This window comes from Hypanus sabinus, chromosome 20 (genome assembly GCF_030144855.1).
Source record: "Hypanus sabinus isolate sHypSab1 chromosome 20, sHypSab1.hap1, whole genome shotgun sequence".
NCBI lineage: Eukaryota > Metazoa > Chordata > Chondrichthyes > Myliobatiformes > Dasyatidae > Hypanus > Hypanus sabinus.
Genome location: NC_082725.1, coordinates 61,206,447 through 61,231,037, shown reverse-complemented (window position 1 = coordinate 61,231,037; position 24,591 = coordinate 61,206,447). Strand labels below are relative to the sequence as shown.

General features: G+C 41.3%; 1 protein-coding gene across 1 annotated transcript in view; it reads right to left on the bottom strand.

Moving 5' to 3' along the window:
• The window catches only part of gcm2 (glial cells missing transcription factor 2), a 30,283-nt gene extending 6,358 nt beyond the window's left edge, over nucleotides 1-23,925 (bottom strand). The window contains exons 1-4 of the mRNA XM_059945803.1: nucleotides 23,833-23,925; nucleotides 22,026-22,278; nucleotides 14,785-14,897; nucleotides 8,946-9,071 (exon numbers count right to left, since the gene is read on the bottom strand). Of these exons, the coding sequence (XP_059801786.1) occupies nucleotides 8,946-9,071; nucleotides 14,785-14,897; nucleotides 22,026-22,278; nucleotides 23,833-23,925 (585 nt within the window). The remainder of the gene's footprint in view (nucleotides 1-8,945; nucleotides 9,072-14,784; nucleotides 14,898-22,025; nucleotides 22,279-23,832) is intronic.
• Nucleotides 23,926-24,591: the final 666 nt, after the last annotated feature.

Sequence of the window (24,591 nt, the reverse complement as noted above, 5' to 3'; positions counted from 1 at the left end):
CATTTAAGGTGAGAGAGTATAAGTTCAATGGAGATGTGGGGGCAAGGTCTTTCTTATACAGAGAGTGGTGTTTGCCCAGAATGCACTGCTAGATGTGAAAGTGGAGGCTGATATGATAGATACATTTAAGAGGTGTAAAAATAGGCACATAAATGTGCAGAAAATTGAAGGATATATATATATATAATGTAGGTGGAATGAATTAGCTTAGTTGTGCATTTGATTATTTAATTGAATTAGTTTAGCACAATATTGTGGGCCTAAGGGTTTGTTCCTGTTTATGTACTGTCCCTGTGCTCTGATAAAATTGCTGCATAGTGAGGTCTACCAGAACATAGAAACCATACAGCACAATACAGGCCCTTTGGCCCACAAAGCTGCACATGTCCTTACTACCTAGACTTACTCATAGCCCTCTATTTTTCTAAGCTCATGCACCTATGTACCAGAAAGATTGCTTTATCTTCTGTATATTTCTATGTTAATGTTGTTCACGGTCAACACTTGTTTTTGTGAAAACTGTTGATATGTACACATTGAATGTTTGATATAAAATAGGGTGAAATAAACCCTCTAGATTTATTAAATATATAGAGTTCAAGAGATAGTTTGGTTTCATTGCCTGAGGAAAAAGAACAACTCGACAGGAGCTTTTCTGCAGGGATTAAGGTCTCACTATTTCCAGTATGGAATTCATAGCTATTGCGATGTGAATCCAGAGTGAAGCCAGAGGGGGAAGATATGAACTCTGATTACTGATGCCCCCAATCTACTCCAGCACGGGTAATAATTAGCACCATTCAGGTCCTGCAGTATGTGCTCTGAAGGGTCATAATCCTACCATTGTGACAATTTTTACAAGGTTCAAAATATCCTGTAGGATCTTACAACTGGCCAGCTGAGCATTTATGACTGGGATTGTTGAGCTAAGAAAGACACACCATAGTCTCTTTCTCTAATGCACACACTAGTCACACTCCCCAGAACCCCACAATCACACTGTTGAAGAGCAATAGATAACTGACAGTGGCCAGAGCTACGACAGAGATGCATTTACTGATCACCTGCAAGTGTAAGGGGGTGGTCAGAGCATGACATTTTTCATACATATTTAAAGTAAATTTGCTGCTTCTTCACTAATTTAAGATTTTTTCAGTTATTATTTATTTACTGATACAAGATAAGGAGCTGTGCAATTGGTTCCTTTTGAAATCAGTTACCCTGCATGCTCATCTTGTGCCTAACAGACCCTTGTCTTTGGCCAGGGTCTGGCCAAAAGGGGTTTAAAGCGTCCCCTTGTTCTGCCAAGGCCCTGCTTCTCCTGGTGGTGGCATCAGGGGCAGTTCACTACCTTCATCTAGTTTGGGGCACAGTGTACAGACAGTGAAGCAGTTACTTTTCAGCTCCAGTGACCCAAGTTCCATACTGACCACTGGTGCTGTCTAAGTGGAGGTTGTGTGTTCTCCCTGTGACTGTGTAAGTTTCCTTCAGGCCCTCTGTTTTCCTCCCTCATCACAAAGATATGACTTGGCTTCTCTAAATAAGACCTAGCATATGTGAGTGGAGGAGGAGTTGATTAGAATATCAGGAGAATTGGTAACGGGAGAATCGGATTGCTCTATGAACTGGATTGGCTGAAATGGTCTCCTGCTATGTTGTAGAAATGAAAGTATGGGAGAATGTTATCTCTCTTTGTCTTGACATCTGTTTATTTACTATTGCAATCTCTGAAAATAACTTGAAACAACAGGTACGTATTATTACCTCTTGCAATTTTTGTATTACAGCTGTTTGGGCAACGGGAATTTTCCCTTACAGAATTCACAAAACATGACTCAAATATCTGAGAAATGGAATAAAAATTCACTCATGCTGAATTTATGCAAATAAAGGTAAACGTATACAGAACACTGAACTAGTTTACCAAAGTTGACAATTTCAGATTGACAGTTCACAGCAGAATCTTATGGGATCTGATTTGGAAACTGACAAAGCAATTTCTTCTATTGATGCGGTACAATGACACTTCATCAAACACAGTGACATCCATTTCTAGCTAATTAAAATACTAACCCCTTTACTTCTGTCTACAATACAGAGAGAATTCCCTTGCCCTTGGACCATACATCAACGGGGAAATTAATATTGAGAGAGAAACCCTGTTGGAATGTATCTCCACTTTTTAATACAGATTTTGCCAGGAGAAAGGGATTTGCTTTAGAGAAAATCATGACATAGATGGTTTTCTAGGAAAGTAATCTTTCTGTACTTTGGGGAAACACTGTGCTTGTGTTTGTGTACCTCATGTCAGATCCTTTTTCATTGGTTATTATGGAGACAGCAAGGAATTGAACCTGCTGCAATTTGCCTATCACCACAATAAATCTACAGTGGGTGCAATCTCACTGGCTTTCTACTCAGCTGCTCTTTATTGATTACAACTCAGTATTCAATACCCTCAGATCTAGACAACAAGCACCAAAACCTGGGCCTCTGTAACTGGCTTCTTGACCTCCTCACTGGGAAACCAGTCTGTCAGATTGGAAGTAACTCTTTAAGAAGGGAGGGAGGCAGAAAAAAGAATATCTTTCCACCCACTGAAGCTAGGCTAACTTCAGTGGTTGGGAAGATGTCAGAGTATATCAAGGATGAGATTTTGGTGTACTTGGAGGCATATGATAAAATAGGCCAAAGTTGGCAAGGTTTTCTAAACGGGAATTTCCCCTGACAAATCTGTCAGGGTATAGAGGTATAGACAAAGGAGAGTCAGTGGATGTTGTTCAATTGGATTTTCTGAAGGTACCAGCAAGGATAGAAGATGGGTTGACTAGCAGGAGGAGGAATAAAGAAGGACTATTCTGGTTTGCTGCCATGGCCCCAGTTGTGTTCCACTGGGGTTGGTGTTCGGACTGCTTCTTTTCACAATATATGTCAATGATTTGGATGAAGGAATTGATGACTTTGTGGCCAGGTTTGCAAACAGTACTAAGGTAGGTGGAGGGGAAAGTAGTGTTGAAGAAACAGGGTGCCTGTAGAAGGACTTCAATAAATTAGGAGAATGGGCTAAGAAGTGGCAATGGAATACAGTATCGGGAGTGTATAGTCATGCACTTTGGCAGAAGGAATAAAGACACGGACCATTTTCTAAATAAGGTGCAAAGGGACCTGTGAATCTTCATGTAAGATGGAATGGTGGAGAAGACTTGATGAGCCAAATGGCCTAATACTGCTCCTGTGTCTTATGCTTTAACATCTCTTCCTCGCTTACAATCACTGGTGCACCTCAAGGATACAAGTCTAGCTCACTGCTCTGCTCGGTACACCCATGTGTACCCATGCTTGTGTGGCTTGTATCTATAAATCTGCAAATGACACAACTACTGGCAGAATTTCAAATGGTGACAGGGAGGCATACAGGGGTGAATTAGATCAGCTTCTTGAGTGGTGTTGCAGTAAGACCAAGGAGATGGTTGTGAACTTCAGGAAGGAAGATGAGGGAACACACACCAGTCCTCATGGAGTGATCAGAAGTACAAAGGGTGAGCAATTTCAAGTTTCTGTGCATCAACATCTGACGATCTGTCCAGGACCCAATAGATCAATGCAGTTACAAAGAAGGCATGACAGCGGCTATATTTCATTAGGAGTTTGAGAAGAATTGGTATGTCACCAAAGACAGTCACAAATCTCTATAGATGGACCGTGAACATTCTAACGAGTCATATCACCATCTGGGAAGGATGAACCAGTGCACAGGATTGGAAAAAGCTACAGAAAGTTGTGAACTCTGCCAGCTCTATCTTGAGCAATGGCTTCCCCTGCATCGAGAACATCTTCAAGAAATGATGCCTCAAAAAGGTGACATTCATCATGAAGAGCTCCTATCATCCAGGACAAATCAGGGAGGAAATACAAGAAGCTGAAGACACACACTCAACATTTCAGGAACTGTTTCTTCCTCACTGCAATCAGATTTCTGAATGGACAATGATTCCATGAGTACTACCTCGGTATTTTTCTGTCTCATTTTGCACTATATATTTAATTTTTATGTATATTTTTAATGTTATTTACAGTTTTTATTAAGTATTCCAATATACAGCTGTCACAAAATAATAAATGTCAGGACATATGCCAGTGATATTAAACCTGATTCTGAAGTGATGAAATTATCCCTGCTGCCATAGGGAGCTGGGGTAACTTAATAACCATTGGCACCACAATTGCAGTTTGCTGTGATGATGGTCTTATCTCCAAAAGATCTCATATTGCTGTACCTGCAAGTTTAACCACAGAAACTACTTTTGTCTAATTTTTGGGCTAGAATTAAGTTTTTTGTTGTAAATGTTTTATAATGGTATTATGCAAGTTAAATTGTGTGCTGTTTTCCCATGTTTCAAAGATCCTTCCTTTTGGATCATTAACCTTCCCAGAGAGGTCGCTGTCAGATGTAAACTATCCTGAGGTTCTGGTCCAGTTCTGAGAGCCATTTGGTAGATTGGGAAGCTTCAGTGTCTGCATGGCACCACTGTCTGTTGCTCTGATGAACAATACTACTGCTACAAAACTTTGATTTCATTTCTTAATGACTTAAAAACTCACAGAAAATCTATTTGGAACAGAGCTTTTAAAACATAATTGAATATCTTTAATCAACCTTATTTATTATTCCCTATTATTTTTTGACAAAACTTGCATTTGAACACTGATTTCTTGAACTTGTGGTAATGCACCCCCAACCTTTACCATTCCCCACTCCCAATTCCTTCTCTTACCTAATCTCCTTACTTGCCTATCACCTCCCTCTGGTGCTCCTCCCCCTTTCATTTCTTCCATGGCTTTCTGTCCTCTCCTATCAGATTCCCCCTTCTCTAGCACTGTATGTCTTTCACCAATCAATATCACGGATCTTTTCTTCACCGCTCCCCACCTCCAAGTTTCTCCTATCATCTTGTGGTTCTTCTTCCCCTCCCCCCACTTCCTTACTCTGACTCATCATTTTTTCCAGTCCTGATGAAGGGTCTCGGCCCTAAATGTCAACTGCACTCTTTTTCATAGATGCTGCCTGGCTTGCTGAGTTCCTCCAGCATTTTGTGTGTGAAAACTTCCATTTGAGTGGGACTAATCCAAAATCTAGCACCCATACTTGCAGTAACTGGATAAAACAGTGCTTAATGTTTGTTTGAATTAAAACTAAAGTATTTATTTGAGTTTAAACTGGATGAAACAAAAGCAATTTCTCACCACAACTAAAATAAAAACCACTTGAAAACCTCTATTGACTGAGTGCCAGATATCACAACTGATTTCAATCTCAAGGCCACACAGAGGTCAAAACCATCAGTTAAAAGAAATCTGGCCAATGTCTACAATTAAAGCTTCAACCCTCATACTTTAGTTCAAATTTTCTTCCACAACCTTAAAGAAAGTCAATTCAGGAAAACTGAATGTCTTTATTCAATTCAAAAACATTGGGTGGTTTGAAATAGGTTTCAAATTGATCTGGCAAGTATTCAGATACACTTTAATATAAACTTGTGTTTAACCATCCTTGATCCTGTGAAACACTTAATGAGCAAAACTTACACATTCACCATCTCTCTCCCCTCTTTATCACCCCTTTACTCATTTTCACCCCATCTGTGCCCCCTCCCTCTCACCTCTCTTTATCTCTATCTCCCCTCTCTTTCTCTATCTCTCCCATCTCTCACCCCCTCTTTCTCTTTCCATCTCTCCATCTCTCTGCCTCTCTCCCCATCTCCCTCTGCTTTCTCCACATCCCTCCCTCCCTTCTTTCTCTCACTCATTTCCATTTCTTTCCCTCCCCATCTCTCTCTTGCCACATCTGTTTTTCCCTATCACTCTTTCTCTTACCTCATCTCTATCTACCCATCTTTCACTGTCCCTTTACCATCTTTCTTCCACCACCCCATTTCTCTGTCACCCCATCTCACTCTGTCACCCATTCTCTCTCTCCTCTTACCACATCTCTCCCCCCTCATCCCATCACTCCCCCCATCATCCCATCACTCCCCCCTCACTCCATCTCTCTCTCCTTCTCTCACCCCAACTCCCTCTCTCCCCCATCTCGTTCTCCTTCTCTCACCTCATTCTCCCTGATGGAATGTTTAAGGGTTTAAAAACCCCCAGGAGTAAATGAGGATATCAGAGAATGACAGAATATCATTTCAGAATGCACGTAGAAGTAGTACCAAATAATATTTGCATGTAATAGTTGATTGGAACTGAAAGGGAACAAGCCTACTGGGGTTGGTCTAAGAATCTCCTTGTAGATCTGTGTTTCCTGTGTGTTACTTTGCATATTCTGCAAGTACTGCATGCTGTAGACTAGGAAACTGCAAGTAAAAACTGAAAGGAAAAGAATTGAAACTGGCAGCTGTATATCTGTAGAATGTCACCAAACATTAAATTTCCCATGCATGGCCGAACACACTCCTTACAGAGGTAATCACTCTGTTTCATCACCTATTGAAAGAGGATGCACCATAGTGGAAAGGTCAAGTATAGGCAAGGGAAAGATGAAATTCTCACTAACCAGTCCTCTGGTGCCCTATGATGCCTCCTATTACAAGCCACCATAAGGAAAATTGCTAGAGAAAGCCTAAAGCTTTTGCATCACATACGGAAACAATGAGTAAGAGTAACTGGTCTCAGTCTGAGAAGGAAGCATTGGCAATCATATTTGAGAACACAAGATACCTCTCATTTCTATCAGACCGAACATTTACATGGGAGATACAAGAGACTACTGATACTGGAATATGGAGCAACACACAAGATACTGGAGTTACTCAGCAGGTCAGGCAGCATCTATGGAGGGAAATGGACAATCAATGTTTCAGGTCAAGACCCTTCATTTGGACTCAGTCTTAACGTTAAACATCAACAGAACATTTACATTGGTCACCAATGACAAGTGCTGTTGGCCACTTTTGCACCTAGGTCCACATTTTCCACAATGGAGGCCTCAAGAATACTGTATTGAATTGTAAATATATATATGATTAACATTCTGGAAATAAAGCATTCAGGTAGAGTGTATCAGTGGATAAATTATGAAGATTTCTTTATGAAGATGCTAATTAAAATAGCCAGCAATGTTGTTTTGTCACATAGATATTAATAATTTGGATGAAAATGCAGGAAGCATGATTAATAAGTTTGTGAATGACACCAAAATTGTGGAGAGTGAACAGTGAAGAAAATAACTAAATTTACAACATGATCTAGATCAAAGGGAAAGTAGGAAGAAAATTGGGTATATTTAAAGCAGAGGTTGACAGGCTCTTAATTAGTAAGGGAGAAGGCAGATGGATGGGGTTGAGAGGGTTAATATATCAGCCATGATGCAATGGCAGATCAAACTTGATGGGCCGAATGATCTGATTCTGCTGTTACACCTTATGGAATAGCAATTGGAATTTAATTCAGAAAATTGCAAAGTGATGCATTTTGGGAAAGTATATTAGGGTACACATAGTAAATAACAGGATCCTAGAGAACACTGTAGAACAGAGGGGCCAAGGACATAGATCTCTCAAAGTGAAGAACCAGTTAGATAGGGCGGTGAAGGAGACATTTATTCCCTTCATTGGGCAGGACATTGAGTATATGGGTTGGGATGTTATTTTACAAATTTATGGGATGTTGGTGAAACTGAACCTGGAATATTGTGTGGTGGTCTGGTACACACACTAATGGAAGGATGTGATTAAAGTACAGAGTGCCAAAAAGATTCACGAAGATGTTGCCAGGACTGCAGAGCTTTATTATAAATACAAACTGGATAGGCTGGGACAGTTTTCCCTGGAGTAACGAAGGCTGAGGGGTGACTTCATTGTCATTTCTAAAATTAAGTGGGGTATAAATAAATATCACAGTCTTTTTCTCAGACTAAGGGGAGCCCAAAATGTGAGGACATAGGTGTAAGGTGAGAAGGCAAAGACCTATAGTGGACCTGAGGGTTCTACAATGTTCTCTAGGATCTTGTTATTTTCCACACAGAGGATGGTGCATGTATGGAATGAGCTGCCAGAGGACGTGGTAGATGACATTTGCAAAGTAATGCAAATGTTGTACAACAACATTTAAACGAAAAACATTTGGAGGAGTGCATGGAAAGGGAGGATTTTGAGGAATATGGCAAATGGGACAAGCTCAGGCTGACACTTAGTTCAGCATGGATGAGTTTTCCAAAGGGCCCCGTTTGCTTGTTGTATAACTCTACAGCTCTAGATTTGGTCTAAGGCTGGGATTTCCAACCCATTTTATGCTTTGGATCCCTACCATTAACCTATTACCATGGACCCCAAATTGGGAACCATCAGTCTTAGGCAACAGAAGATTTTCCTGTGATAGTGAGATTGGATGATGTACTTAATTGATTATATTTTGAGTAGCTGAATTAATGAAGAGAGAAGGTTGGATGGGAGTACTGTCACAGGTGTTTATGAGTTGTCCACAGATCAATGACACATTAAATGGAGCCATAGAGCAATGAATTACAGAACAGAATGACTTCACAGGAGCATTGAATATTAGCATGAGAGCAGGAGGTATAATTTAATCTGTTGGTTCAACATGCAGATATGTTGAACGCAGAGTGATGGAAGATGATAGTAAATTCATCTTCCTGCAATTATTGGCAGGGCCTACAGACCCCTTGGTTAATGGCAGGGCTCCATGGCATAAAAAAAGATTGGGAACCCTTGGAAGAGAGACCTTTGTGGAGTGACCTTTGGACAGTGAAGAAAGTGTTGGCAGCATTACAGATAAACTCATAATCTGGGTGAATCTGGAGATCTATCTGAGAAAGGGAGTTAGGCTTTAGTTCTGTTGCACATCATTGCAATCCAATGGGTAATTAAAGGGATACATATGCTAATATAACTTGGATATCAAGTCTACTGTGGCGCATTTCCTACCTCTGATTCCATGTGCCTCTTCTTATGTGTGTAATGTGGAGAGGTAAGTCTTCTTTTAACAGCACTTCTCCTTGCTTCTGTTTCTGATTTACTCTCTGGTCTTGGATGGTCATGAACTCCTTTGGCCTGTGTATTTAATACATAATGTTTATAAAGTTTTATATTACTAAACTGCAGAATATCTAAGTAAAATCAACATGTTTAAAAAAAATCTGATCATTAGAGACACAAGAGACTGCAGAGACTTGTGGGCACGACTCAGCACATCATAGAAAGCTGCCTCCCCTCCATGGATTCTGTCTATGTTTCTCACTGCCTCTGTAAAGCAACAGCAAAATCAAAGATCCCAACCACCCCACCTCTTTTCTCTCCTGTCTCATCAATCAGAAGATACAAGGACCTGAAAGAACATGTCACCAGGCTCAAGGAAGACAGTTGAATACACTCTTGACCTCACAATCTACCTTGTTATATCCTAGCACCTTATAACTTATCTGGTTATCACCTTGTCTGCCGCACAGTACTTTCTCTGTGACTATGACGCTACATTCTGCACCTTTTATGGTTTTCCCTTTTACTGCTTCAATGCATGATGTGATGAATTCATTTGTATGAATAGCATGCAAAAGGACATTTTTAGACCATAAGACCATAAAAAGCAGAAATAGGCCATTTGGTCTATCGAATCTGCTCTGCCTTTTGATCATGGCTGATTTTTTTTCTCTCTCAAACCCAATCTCCTAACTTTTCCCCCGTATCCTTTGATGACCCTCCTATCAAGAACCTATTAACCTCCACTTTAAATATACCCAATGACTGGCCTCCATAGCTGTCTGTGGCAATGAATTACACAGATTCACTACCCTCTGGCTAAAGAACAACTCTATTCTAAAATGGACACCCTTCTATTCTGAGGTTGTGCTTGCTGGTCTTAAACTCTCCCACGAATGGAAACATCAACTCCATGACAACTCAATCTAGGCATGTCAATATATGGTAGGTTTCAATGGGATTCCCTCAAATTCTTCATTAAATGCTCCTCGTACAGCGCCGATAAAAAGTATTCCTCCCACTGACAGTTTTCTTATTTTATTGTTTTACAATATTGAATCACAGTGGATTAAATTTGATTTTTTGACACTGATCAACAGAAAAATACTCCTTTGTGTCAAAGTGAAAATAGATCTCTACAAAGTGAACTAAGTTAATTACAAATATAAAACAAAAGATAGTTGATTCCATAAGTATTCACCCCCTTTAATATGACACTCCAAACCGCCACTGGCGCAGCCAATTGGTTGGTTAAATGGAGATCACTGTGTGCAGTCACGGTGTTTCCATGGATTATAGTAAAAATACACCTGTATCTGGAAGTTTCAACAGCTGGTAAGTCAGTATTCTGACAAAGACTACAGCATGAAGACAAAAGAACACTCCAAGCAACTCTATGAAAAGGTTATTGAAAAGCACAAGTCAGGAGATGGATACAAGAAAATTTCCAAGTCACTGAATATCCCTGGGAGTACAGTTAAGTCAATCATCAAGAAATGGAAAGAATGTGGCACAGCTGTAAATCTGCCTAGAGCCAGCCTCAAAAACCGAGTGACCATGTACAAAGTGGAGGAGGCCTCCAAGAGACCCATGAATGCTCTGGAGGAGTTACAAGCTTCAGTGGCTGAGATGGGAGAGACTGTTGTCTGGGTTCTTCAGCAGTCACAACTTTATGGGAGAGTGGCAAAAAAAGCCACTGTTAAAAATATCTCACATGAAATCTCAGCTGGAGTTTTCCAGAAGGCAGTGGGAAGCTCTGAAGTCAGCAAGAAGAAGGTTCTATGGTCTGATGAAACCAACATTGAGCTTTTTGGCCATCACTCTAAAGACTATGTTTGGTATAAGCCAAACAAAGCATATAAAAACATACCATCCCTACCGTGAAGCATGGTCGTGGCTACATCATGCTGTGGGGATGCTTCACTGCAGCAGGTCCTGGAAGGCTTGTGAAGGTAGAGGGTAAAATGAATGCAGCAAAATACAGGCAAATCCTGATGCAGTCTGCAAGAGAACTGTGACTTGGGAGATTTGTTTTTCAGCAAGATAATGACTGCAAGTATAAAGCCCAAGCTACATAGGAATATCTTAAGAACAACAAAGTTAATGTCCTGGAGAGGTCAAAACAGAGTCCAGACCTCAATCCAATTGAGAATTTGTGGCTGCATTTGAAAAGGGCTGTTCACTCATGAACCCATGCAATCTGACAGAATTTGAACAGTTCTGTGAAAAGAATGGAGAAATCAGCCATTTCATACCTGGGCTCATTCTTGTAAACCTCCTCTGGAACCTCTCCAATGCCAACACATCTTAGACAAGGTGTCCAAAACTGTTCACTGTTAAAAAGCCTCAGCATTATATCATTGCTTTTATATTCTAGTCCTCTCAAAATGAATGCTTAATATTGCTTTTGACTTCCTTATTACCAACTCAACCTGCAAATTAACCTTGATGGAATCCTGCATGAAGACTCTAAAGTCACTTTGCACCTCCAATTTCTGAATTTGCTCCCCATTTAGAAAATAGTCCACACCTTTATTCCTTCTTCCAAAGTGCAAGACCATACACTTTAGTATGCTGTATTCCATCTGCCACTTACTTGTGCAATCTCCTAATCTGTCCAAGTCTTTCTTCAGATTCCCTGCTTCCTCAACCTATCTTTGAATTATCCACAATGTGGTCACAAAGCCATCACTTCTGTTATCGAACTGATGCTTGGTAAATATGACAATAATAAACCAATTTACCAATTTTTAATGGTGGAATCTGGAGCAAAAGAAAACACTGCTCAAGGAACTCAATGGGTTCAGGTAACATCTGCAGAGGAAAATGGACCATTAATGTCTTGAGCTGAAATGTCGGCTGTCTATTGCCCTCTCCAGTTCCTCCAGCAGGAATGGTCTTTATCATTTTTGATAGTTGAAAGTGATTCCTGTTGAAACTCAGCTGCTCTTGAATCATTTCAGGCTAAACTTCAAGAGGGTCAACTCTAAGGCTTAACAGTGCTGTTGGATGGCAGAATCTTGGGCTCCAAGTCCATAGTTCCCTGAAGGTAGCTGCACAAGTTAAGAGTGGTAATGTGCTTGCCTTTATAAGTTGAAGCTGTAAGTTCAAGACACACAAGCTGCAGCTTTAGAGGCCGCTTGTTAGACTGTATCTGGAATGTTGCATTCAGTTCTGGTTGAATCATTGTAGGAAGGATATAAAAGCTTTGGAGAGGATACAGAAAATATTTGCCAGGATGCTGCCTGTTTTAGAAGACATGCACTATAAGGAGAGGATGAACAAACTGGAGTCATTTTCTCTGGCAGCCGGTATTTTTTTCCCAGGGTTGAAATGTCTAATAGTAAAGGGCATGCACTTAAGGTGAGGGCAGAAAATTCAAAGGAGATGTGTAGGAAAGTTGTTTTTTTTTAAAACACACAGGGAGTAGTGAGCGTCTGGATTGTGCTGCCAGGATGGTGGTAGAGGGAAATATAATTCTGTGCTGTAGGACTCTAATATCCCAGCTTTTCCTTCAAGCATCTGCACATGTCTAAATATTTCTTTGCATTTTGTTTAATGTTTAAAAGACTAATTTGAAATTGCTTGAGTCATTCTCTCAAAGGTATGTTGACAGACCTCATGGTCCTTGATAAGTTTTGTAAGAAAACTGGTCTTAAGGTCAATTCCAATAAATTAGAAGGCAATTCACGTAACGATCCTCTCTCAGGAACATTCTTCTTCCATTCCACTAACTTTTTCAGTCTCACTTCCCCGCTCTATGCAATGTTCATTCTAGGTCTCCACTCAGCCTCACTGTCTCCTGACTCTGCTTCTCTCCTGCCTCAGCCATTGGTCTATCTCTCACTTTCTCAAAGCTCTGTACTCCTAATCTCCATCAGTCCACTCCTCACTCTGTTGTGACATTACTCTCTGATCTAGCCTCACTCCTAGTGGTCAGAATATCACACCCGATTCATTCTCAGTCCCTCTTCCCCAATGCTCTGAATTCTCCAGTCTTTCACTCTGCTCTCCCTCTTATCATTTCCAGGTGACTCCTGTCCTGTATCTTGATGGTCCTCCCAAGTCTTAGCTCCACTTCCTTAAATCTCACTCTGCTCCACTAGCTGTGCCCTCTTGCTTGTTGCTCCATTTCCTGACATGACTGTGATCTATTCTACAGTCTCACCACAGTTTTGATTCTCCCCTTGCACTCAGTTCCACTTTACAGCCAAAGTATTCCCAGTGCTCTGCTCCTTTCTGCTCAGGCTCATCCTTACTTTTTCAGTTCTGCCTGCCTCAGTCAAACTTGTCCTTTTCCACACTTCTGTTCAGACTCCACTGAAGCCTCTCTCAGCTTTCAGGCTGTAGTGTCATCAGTGTCAGACCAGCTCTTTCCGCATGTGCCATTTAGTGTCTCACTCAGCCCCCCAGACACACAGCTTTTGAAATAACCTCCCTTTTATGGTTCTCTTTTCCACTCTCAGCCTTGTTATGTACCCGACCTTGCCTCCACTCCCACTCGCGCTCTCAATCCAATGCTGCCCTCACTCCCACCATCGCTGCCTACTCAACACAGCTGCCAAACATCCACAGATGTTCTGTTGGAAGTATTCCGACTGATTTCCTCATGGCCTGGTACAGTAATGTGAATGTTCAAGAAAGTAAGAAGCTGCAGAGTAGTAGACTCAGTCCAGTACCTCCCTAACATTGGTATACCTGCATGAGGTGCTGCCTGAAGAAGGGAACATCTATCAAAGATCTCCACCATCCAGGCCTTGCCATCTTTTTGCAGCTATTATCGGGCAGGAGATGCAGAAGCCTGAATTCCCAAACCACAAAAGTTCAAGAACAATTTCTTCCCTTCAACTATTTGGTTCTTGAACCTGCACAAACTTTAGCACTACTTTATTGTAGGAGCCATGCATCTGTTCCCTATCTGGATTGTGTTCTGTGTTGCGTGCTTATTATGGCAACTAGTCATATGTGTAGTGGTGGGGGGGGGGGTGGTAAAAGTGAAGGGAATAAGTTACATCTTAATGCTTTGTTCATTGCAGTTTGTAGTAGCTGGTCACTGATCACTCAATAATGCTCAGTTACGCTTCAGTTACACTTGTATACAATCAAGTTTTCTAGCTTCAAGATGATATGTTTGCTAATTGCTAATAAAGGATCAAATGCATATCCTCGACCTTTGGAGCAATCATTACAGAAGTAAGGGTAGATCATGCAACGTATCTTTAGGGTAGCCAACAGCAGCAATTATTTTGGTTTGGTTTGGTTTGGCTGTTACACTCAGTATAGCAACACTCTGACCACTTTGATCACTTTGTTCTAATATCTACTTTGTTTTGTTTTATTCTAATTGTGTTCTTTCTCATAAAATTGTCCATCACATGTTTATTTTTGTTTTTCTTGTGAACGTTGTATATCTGATGCCCATGAGGCTGTCGCAAATAAGTTTTTCATTGCATCGGTGCATACATGTGCTTGTGCAAATGTAAAATAAACTCTTTGACTATGACTCTCTCCTTGACCAATATAATCTCTCTGACCCTCTCACTAGCTCCCTATAATGACTGCACTGTTGGGGGTTGTGGAAGGAAGATCTCTGCTGTATTCCCCACACATGGTAAAATGTTGGATCCCTTCAGCAGCGACAACCTAAAGGTTGTCAGATGTCCAAATCTGGTCAGATTTGGTGCGCTGGACTTCATTTTGGGTACCGATCATGCAGAAGACCAAACTGAGGTCTGATGAGGGATTAAAGAACATTTAATATTCTCTTTTGTCTCCTGAGAAGCCTTACCTGGAAAAATATGGCTTTGGCATCAAGTCTCCAAAAGTTAGTTACTGGATAGCCACTGTGACCTCGACATGGAACCAACTCCAATCCTGAGTTACAGTTCGGACACATTTTCTCTGGAAAGCAAAGCTACATATTAACTTTTGTTGTAACAGAGAAACAGGACACAAAATGTTACAACACCAATGGAATCTGGAAATTATATCTGAGAGATGATCCTTAAAGTTAGTCCTCCAATGGGAGTGTTGCCCATTGCCAGTGTTTAATGTAGGTTTAAACCCTGATAGAGGATCTTCAGCCTGGAACATTAACTTTCTCTTTCCACAGATGCTGCCTGACTTGCTGGGTGTTTCCAGCATCTGCAGTTTTTTTTAACATCTAGCTTCTGACCGAGGGTTTCCACTGAAAGTCAAATTTCCAAAGTGACACCTCCACGATGGGATCAGGAAAAACAAGAAAAACTAAGTGAGGCAACGTACAATCCGCTGGGTAAAGTCAAGCAGCAACTGTAGTGGAAAAGGAATTGTTGATGTTTTGAGTGAAAACCCTTTAAGACCACATTACTTTTGGAGACACAAGAGTTTGTCATCCGGAATGACAAACAGTCTGCTGCTGGTGGAACTCAACAGGTTGAGCTGGATTTGTGAGTGGATTTTGAATGAATGTATCTATCATTCCCTCCCCCTACAGATACTCACACCCCAAAGACATTCTGGTTTGTAGGTTAATTGGCTGCCATAAACTATCTTTAGTGTAGGAGAGCAGAGGTGATAGAGATGTGAGACAGAATAGTTTATACAGAGAAATGGGTGGGGGAATGATTTCCCTGAGAACTAACCTAGACTTGATGGGCTGAATGACATCTTTCTAAGTCTGAAGGAAATGTGAGGAAAGAAAATGAAAGTACTGGATACTGGATTCATTGAGGGGGAGATGAAAATATTTTTTTAAGGAAAGGACATCACGAAACCTGCGGCAATTGAGATGCTGATCGACAATAATTGAATTAAATAGTGGAAGGTTGTTACATTCAAAGAGTAATTTCAAAGTCTGCAAATGACATAACACTGCAATGTGTTTTATGTCAGCAAAACAAAAGCAGACTGCCTAGAGTCAGAGACTCAGACAGCATGGTAACCTTCTACCATCCTGATTAATATATCTCTACAAGCCTTTCCTGCATTAGGTCCATACCTCTCTACACATTTTTAATGCCTGTTTAAACATTGTAATTGCACCTGTCTCTACTACGTTCTCTGGTAGCTCATTCTACGTACCCACCGTTCTCTGGGTTAAAAGGTTTTCCCTCAAGTCCCTTTTAAATCTTTCCCCTCAGGCTTTAAACTTATGTCCTGGAGTTTTAGACTCCTCTACCCTGGGAAAATGATTGTGACCATCCTCCTCATCTTCATGTGGTGGTTCAGTCCGTGGTCCGGTCTGCGGACTCTGGGTTTTCTGGCAGTCCCTTGCTGCGGTTGGACTTAACTAGAAACACCTGAGGCTCATATTGGAACTGGGAATATAAGTGGCCCTGGTATTGAGTGTGGCTGGCTGGCTAACATACTCATAGTACAGGTAGCTGGTGGAAGGCTAGAATGAACTCTTGCCATCCTTGAGGCTGTGTTGGAGAACCATGGCTTCTGGGAGCCTTGCTGGTAGTAGTCAAAGTGGCCATTGTGGTATGGATTCAGCTGTTTCCTGGGCTAGCTGGGTGGCCATCAGCCACCCTGAGCCAGGTAGGGATCTGGTTGCTTCTGTAGCCAGCCAAGGCTGCTGGCTGTAACGGCTACTCGGAGCTACCCCGATGCAGAGGTGTCTGCTGATGGTCTGTTGTTCCTTTGTGTTTGTCTCTTTCTGTCCTTGCCCCTATGGGGTAAGTCTGGCTTTTCTGCTGTTGCCCTGTGCGGGGATCTGTCTTATCTTGTCCTTGCCTCTGTGGGGTAAGTAAGGCTGTTCTGCTGTTGCCCTGTGGGGGGAATTCGTCTTGTCTTGTCTTTGCCTCTGTTGGGTAGGTCAGGCTGTTCTGCTGTTACCTGATGGATGGTTATAGATGAGTCCTGGCTAGTTGGAGGATAAGTCCTGGCTCCATGTTGATGTACAGTTCCTAGTCTGCCCCCTAGCTCCAGCCTCTGAGTTTCCCAAGCTCCAAGCCTGCAGCCTCCGGCCTCGAGACCCCACGTCCCTAGCCAAGCCTCGTCACGTCCTTGCCTGGGTTTGGGGGTCCGAAACAAGACCCAGGTTCAGGGTCCTTGTCCAGTCTTAGGCTCTGAGTCCACCCCAGGCTCCTTGTTCCCAGTCTCTCATCCTGGTCCTGCTTAGACTGCATCCCGTCCTGTCCTTGGGTTCCGTATTGTCCTGTTTCTGGGACTCCAGTGTCTGTGTCCTGCAGTTGGGTCCTGATTCAACACCTGATTTATGACACTTCACCCTTAATGATGTTATACTATAAAATCAGCTTCAGACACTCTGGGGAATAAAATCCCAGCCTATTCAGTATCTCTTTATAAATCAAGTCCTCCAGTCTTGATAACAACATCGTGAATCTTTTCTGCACCTTCTCAACAAAGAAACCCCTTTCTTTGAAAAAAGGAATATAATCACCTGGCTGTACTCTCTCTCCCTGAGGCAGAGACAGAAGACGACAGCACCAGTACTGAGGGTCCAGAAGGTATGGACAAGAGAAGAACAGGAGCATTTACAGGACTGCTTTGAATTGGTGGTCTGGACCGTTTTCAAGGATTCATCTTTGAAACTGGATGAGAATGCTACAGTTATTGTTGACTTCATTAAAACCTGTGTGGATGAGTATGTGCCTACAAAGACTTAATTTATCTTATTTACCCCTGTTGCCACCTTTAGGGATACAGGGTCTTGTACATCAAGACCCCTGTTCTTCGTTACTTATTTGGGCCCTACCTGTGTAGACCTACTGTATCTAATTAGACCTCCCAAAGAGCCTTACTTCACACTTACTAGGATTAAATTCTGTCGGCCAGTACTCTACCCATTTTATCAATTGTGGCAGAGATTGATAGCTTCTTTATTGATACAGGATTAAGAGTTACAGAGAGAAGCCAGGTGAATGGGGTTGAAGGAAAAAACAGTCATGGCTTTATGGTGGAGCAGACTAGATAGGTCAAATAGCCTAATTCTGTTCTTATACCTAATGGTCTTTGTTGCTCTTTTGCATTGATGCAGGGTTACTTCTAGTATGGTTGAGAACAAAAATAGCCACAAAGCATTAAGTCCCTGGCATGTTCTAAGAAGTCAAAGAGCAGAAGATTCAAGATTCTTCCTGAACATGATTGAAAATTGAGTGTAATAAATTCCAATCGAGTGCAACACTGGCTAAAACAAAACAATCTGGTTGTCCATTGAGTATTGTCTAAACCTTTTTTTTTTAACATTTCTAATTGTAAGAATAACACCTGAATAACACCCTTTAAAAGGCAGCAGACCAGGGACTGAAGTCCTGAATTTGCAACCTTCATGCACATCTGTCAATTTCCTTTGTTCTTTATGGTCTATGGTTGACTGTGGAACATACACTACACTTCACAGTTACCAATAGCTGCTCTGGAATGAAAAATTGTTTTGGAAACATTGCCATAGTTTAACACAAAGAGTTTTCCTTAAAATATTCTGTTGATGCTTGTCTGCTAATTTGGGTCCCTGGTGTCCTTACCTATCTCAAGAGTTATGAATGAATTTTCAGTTAAGCCTCTGTCAATATTATGCTATCAACAATGAGGGTGAGAGCTACAAAAAGAGATTTGAAGAGTTGGAGGTATCATTCCATTTGAGTTTATATTTGACAGAGCTTATCAAAATTATAAAGACATAATAGAGGAAGGTGTAGTAGAGTGCAGCAAAATGTTAGCTAGAGAGCAGAACAAAACACATCTTTACCTGGAGGTGAAATAGAACACGGAAAATAGAGCAGACAGTGGCAGGTCTGGTAATTTGCTGACTCATGGGCTCCAATAACACACATTCAAATCTGAATACCTGTGGTGGTTGAATGGGGTTTGCATATTCTCTTGGTGACCACATGGGTTTCTTCCCCATACCAAAGACATGCAGATTGGTAGATTAATTGCCCCCTGTGCAAGCGGATAATTAGGAGGGAGTTAATGAGCACATGAAAGAAAGTAGCTTAAAAGAACTACATAGGGATGGGAGTTGATGAGCTTGTTCTGAGATAGGAAGAATGCTTCCAATGTGATAAAGAAATATGATTTCTTCAGCAGTTGTCAGGATGGAGCATATATATTTGTCTAAATGGGTATAATTACTTTATAAAGGAATAGAAGAGTGCATGGTTCATGTAAAATCCTATTTCTGCGGTACCTTTTTATGCTGCAATCTCATGTTGCTTTTTGATGAGAACTTTCACATAATCAAAATTAATTTGAAAATGGTGGTTTGTACAATAATTCCAATTACTCTTCCAGGAAAGGCAATCAATCTCTACATTTACCACAGGAAAGGATAACAAATCTGATAAAATACTTTTCTAGTAGAATGATGCTTTATCTTATTGTATTAATAACCTTACTTTAGCCTCAGTCAAAGAAGAAAAGGACCAACTCATGCTAGATTTACCTCATGCACAGTTCTTTGCAGCCCTGCTGAATTTCTGTGCCCCATATATCTAACCAAGTTCAAAGCCACATAGCCATGCCATCTTGGGAACCTGAGTGGGTCTTGTGTAGTAACTGGGCAACTGGGTCTCAGGTAAATAGGCCTTAGGTCTGGAGCCCTAGCTGGTTTGAGGCCTCTCTCTCAAATGACTAATGCCAAAAGAAATTACAACTATTTCCAAGTATTCCGGACAACTATCAGATAACAGTTGAAATAGAAATATAATTTAAAAATACATCTACTTAAAAATAATTATTTTGACAATACAACCTCAGCAACCCAGTTCAATCCTGTCATCTGTATTGAGTTTGCACATTCTTTCTGTGACCTTATGTGTTTCTCCAGATGCACTCCTTTACAAAGACATGAGAATTGGTAGGTTAATCAGTTACTATAAATTGTCTCCAGTATGTAGATGGTTTGAAATTCAAAGTTCAAAGTAAGTTTATACCCAAGTACATATATGTCATCATATACAATCCTGAGATTCATTTTCTAGCAGGCATACTCAGTAAATCCAGGAGTCAAACTGAATCAATGAAGTATACCACACCCAACAGGATGGACAAGCAACCAACGAGTGAAAGACATCAAATTGTGCAAAAACAAAAGAAAAAAAATAACAATAATAAATAAATTAGCAATAAATATCAAGAACATGAGATGAAGGGTCCTTGAAAGTGAGTCTATAATTAGTGGGAACAGTTCAGTGATGGGGCAAGTGAAGTTATCCTCTTTAGTTCAATAGCCTGGTGGTTGAAAGGTAATAACCGTTCTTGAACCTGGTAATGTGAGTCCTGAGGCTCCTAAACCTTCTTCCTGATGGCAACAGTAAGAAGACAGCATGACCTGTGTGGTGGGGGTCTCTGATGATGGATGCTGCTTTCCTACGACAGTGCTCCATGTAGTTGTGCTCAATGGTGGGAAGGGCTTTATTTATGATAGACTGGGCTGGATCCACTACTTTCTGTAGGATATTCCATACAAGGGCATTGGTGTCATAGCAGGCTGTGATATAACTAGTCAAGATACTCTCCACTACACATGTACAAGTTTGACAAAGTTTTTGATGATATGCTGAATCTTCACAAACTTTTAAGGAAGTAAAGCCACTGCCATGCTTTCTTCATAATTGCACTTATGTGCTGTGTCCGGGTCAGGTCTTCTGAAATGGTGTGTGATTGGTGGGAGAATTGGGGTTGTGGTAATAAACACTTCAGAAGGAATAGGTTGCAGGGAGGTAAGTGGGGCAATGAGATTGATGGGGTTGCTCGTAGAGCTGGCATGGACTTGATGGGCTGAATGGTCCCTTCTATGTTGTGTAAGAAATGTGGAAGTATAAATAAAGAAATGAAAAGCAGACCACAGTGCTGGCCTCAGCGGGTCAGCTGAATACCCAGTGGGGAACCCTTCACTGGTGGCTCTTTCCAGGGCCCTACCCTACAGTGGGTACGTATTGGCAAAATGCAATTTTAAGTGTTGTGGTGGCCAATAATCCTGTACCATTCTCCATTCTGCCTGCCCTGCTGAGTGTTGCCAGCAATCCCCCACAATGTGTTGTTTTTTTGGATAATTCCTGATAACAATTTATTTTTAACGTGAAGCCAAGGCACATTTGATTGCTATAGAGGCAGCAAATTCTGAAGTAGAAATGTGTCACAATCCCACTCTGACATGTTGGTCTGTGGCCTCAACATCTTTACACTGTGCCCAAAACACGATTAAGGGAGAACACCTACAGTCTGGGTACATTGGAGCTTTCTGAATTCATTACAGAACTCAGGTAACTAGATTACTGTCTGCACCAGTCATCCATCTGTGATACTGGCTCTGCTTGTCTATTTTTCCCTTTATTTTTCCTTTCTCTCTGGAAATAATGACATGCTCACCTTCACCTGCCAGGCATGACCTCCTTCTCTGCATTTCACAATTCCCACATCCTTTGTCCTGTTGAGGACAAAAGTTCCTCCAGTATTTTGTGTGTGTTCCTTTTTGTCTCTCTAACTGCTGGCACGCAGTCATCGACCAGATAACCTTTTTCATAACCTCTCACTGTCACCTTGGTTTTACCCTATCAAATATTTCTCCTCACCCACCCAGCTTCATTTCTCTCCTTCACATGAAGGATCTGTTTCTCTCTCCACAGATGCAGCCTTACTGCGTCAGTGTTTCCAGTATTCTCTCATTTTATATTAATTTCAGAAGTACCGATGTGGAGTGAAAAGAATGCATTTCAAGTTTCATTTTAAGTCCATGGACTTTATTTAAACACTTGCATTTGCAGAAAACGCCTTCATGTCTCCAGCACAAACAAGAAAAAATCTGCAGATGCTGGGAAATCCGAGAAACACACACAACATGCTAGAGGAACTCCCAGGCCGGGTAGGACCTGAAACATCGGCTGGACGTACTCTTTTCCTAGATGCTGCCTGGCCTGTAGAGTTTATCCAGCATTGTTGCTCATGACTCCAGCAACTTCGTTTCAACTGCCTTTTCAGATTTGCTTCCTGCTGTTTTGTTAACAAGTTTAGACCTGCATTAAATTTGAAGAAATGTCAGAATGATTCTGTGAGGAAATGATCCGGCACTAGGATACTTACTCTGCTGCTTCTGGCGAGCCTTGTCGCAAATCGCGGGCCTGAGTTGCAGTTTGCCCCCGCCGGGGAGTGTACAGTTACTGGAGCAAATCACCACTCCCAGGCAAGACTTCTTCAGGATCTGGCAGTTGTGGTTGTTGGTGTTTCTCATCGCCCAGCCACTCAGGTGCCTCTGCGCATTTTTATCGTCGGCCACATAAATATATCTCACGTAACCATCCGTCCATTCCTGAAACGTGTCAAATTGCTTCACATCCTGAAAATTGCACACAAAATCATTGATTCTTGTAAGAAGCAGAACAAACGTTTTTTTATAAACAAACATTTACTGGCGATCTCCAGGTCAAGAACGGATTCTGTTTATGTGGATGGCCATCAACTTTGGCCTTAAATTGGAAAAAATACAAAGATCACTCAACTGTACCTCCGCAATGTTATACTGTCAGAAAGTCATAGAAAAGTACAGCACAAATGGGCCCTTCGGCCATCTAGTCATGCGGCTGCTGCAACGAATAGTATCAAAAGCCTTAACAGGGCTGATAAGAAATAACAATCACTGGAAGTGAAGCCATTGTTAAGAAACGAATATATGTATGAAAATTAGACTTTTAATGCTGGACATTGTTTGTTTGTCACGACTACCCATAATCCTGATGTTACCAACCCGGCGACAGTTTGTAAATGGTCCGGTCTACTCTGATCTCACTAGCCAACAACTTACAAGTTTTGATTGCCAATTATTAATCCGGAGTGTGAATTCACAAATGGAACCGGTTATATAATAACTATGAAAAATAAATAAAGAATTTGGAGAAACAAACCCCTTACTTTTACAGAGTTATTGTCTTGTGTACATCAGTGTTTCCGGTCGAAGATGTCTCTTGTCCAGCATTTTAGTTTTTTTAAAATTTCAGATTACCACATTGCATTAACTTAAAATTTCTTCTGCGCTATTGCCTCATTTCAATGGATGTGCTTTAGGCAAAAACGTTCACAATTTTTTTGCAATTAATTTTAATTACAGAAATTAAGATAATCTGATCCCCATATTACAGCAAATGTTAAACATATGCGAATTTGTGATCACTTTTAGTTACATCATCCAATCTTTTCATAGGAACGAATTTGGCGGATCTGGAGGATACAGTAGGGTATTTTAAGAGACTCCTGGATAGGTGCATGGAGCTTAGAAAAATAGATGGCTATGAGTAACCCTAGGCAATTTCTAAAGTAAGTACATGTTCGGCACAGCGCTGTGGGCCAAAGAGCCTGTATCGTATTGTAGGTTTTCTATATTTCTATTTACGAAGCGTGAAAGCCGAGTATGGGACCTTATACTCCAGAACATGGGGTTAATCGTTCTAACGCCGTTCCTTCGGTCCCTTTGATACCTTACATAGTATATAGTACTTCTAACACAACCCCAGCAGATTTTCAAAAGAGCTCTATTTAAAATCCGACGAATTTGCCAACGGTAAAGGGAAACCTGTGTCATAGTTAAAAACATGGTTGCTCTATCAAGTTTGATATCCGGTGGGTCGGCTCATTATCCGCTTTGCCCCTAAATTTCTCTCATCTCTTAAATAATCAATATATCCCAAAGTTTGGCCTTAGACTTTTAAACTTTTAAAATAACGCGTTAGAATCCCCGCACCGTGCTTTGCCATAAGCAGTGAAGATTTAACGAATTTCAAAAGCCAATTTAGGATCAATTCTCAGTTACAAACTGCCCCAGACTGGGTGTTAATAATTAGCAGTCTGAATTCGTTCCATTTAAGGAAAGGACTTTGCCAGCAGCGATGAGAGTTACCTGAGGCAGTTTGGGATCGTTAATGTCCCAAGCGATTTTCATTCCATTGGAACACACGCAGTCAGCATCTTCGTATTGGTCTCCCGTGGACATAATTTTCTCTCGGCCGGGAGCTCAGCTCAGCTCAAAATCGTCGGTTGGCATCGACCTCATGAGGACTGTATAAAAGGGCGGAAAGACAGAAGGAAGCGAGACGGTTGGTGGTAGACAGCTGACACAATGAATTATAAAGGTAACATCCCAAAGCGCTCAGAAACGGCAAAGGTTTTTGTTGATAAACCTGCGGTGTTGGGATGCCATCGCATCTACTATGTTCTTCCAGCCCCCCCCCCCCCCGCCTTATTTTCTTAGCCACGTGGGTGCACCTTACATCGCCTCTTATCCTCACAGGATTCAGGACTCGTTCTTTCTTTGGCAGTGAGGTGAAAAGCGGAGAAGGGATACCTGCTGTTTATCTCAGCTGAATTGTGCTTGTGACCTGCGAAGGTAGACTGTTACAATCCAAAAGCAGACAAGCAGCTCGCCGAACAGAACCACCTGCCTGCCACTGTGGGAAATACAACCAAACAGCCTCCGAAGACAGGGAACTGTACCCCGCCACAAATTAAGGCTCGAAACCACATCAAAATGCAAGACCGAGTTGGCCCTGTGAACACGTTTGCGGATTTATGTTGTTAATAAGACACAATTACACATTCCTCAAAACCAAAACAAAATGGCAAAAGCAACTTCAAAGATAAATTAATAGGCTAAACTAGA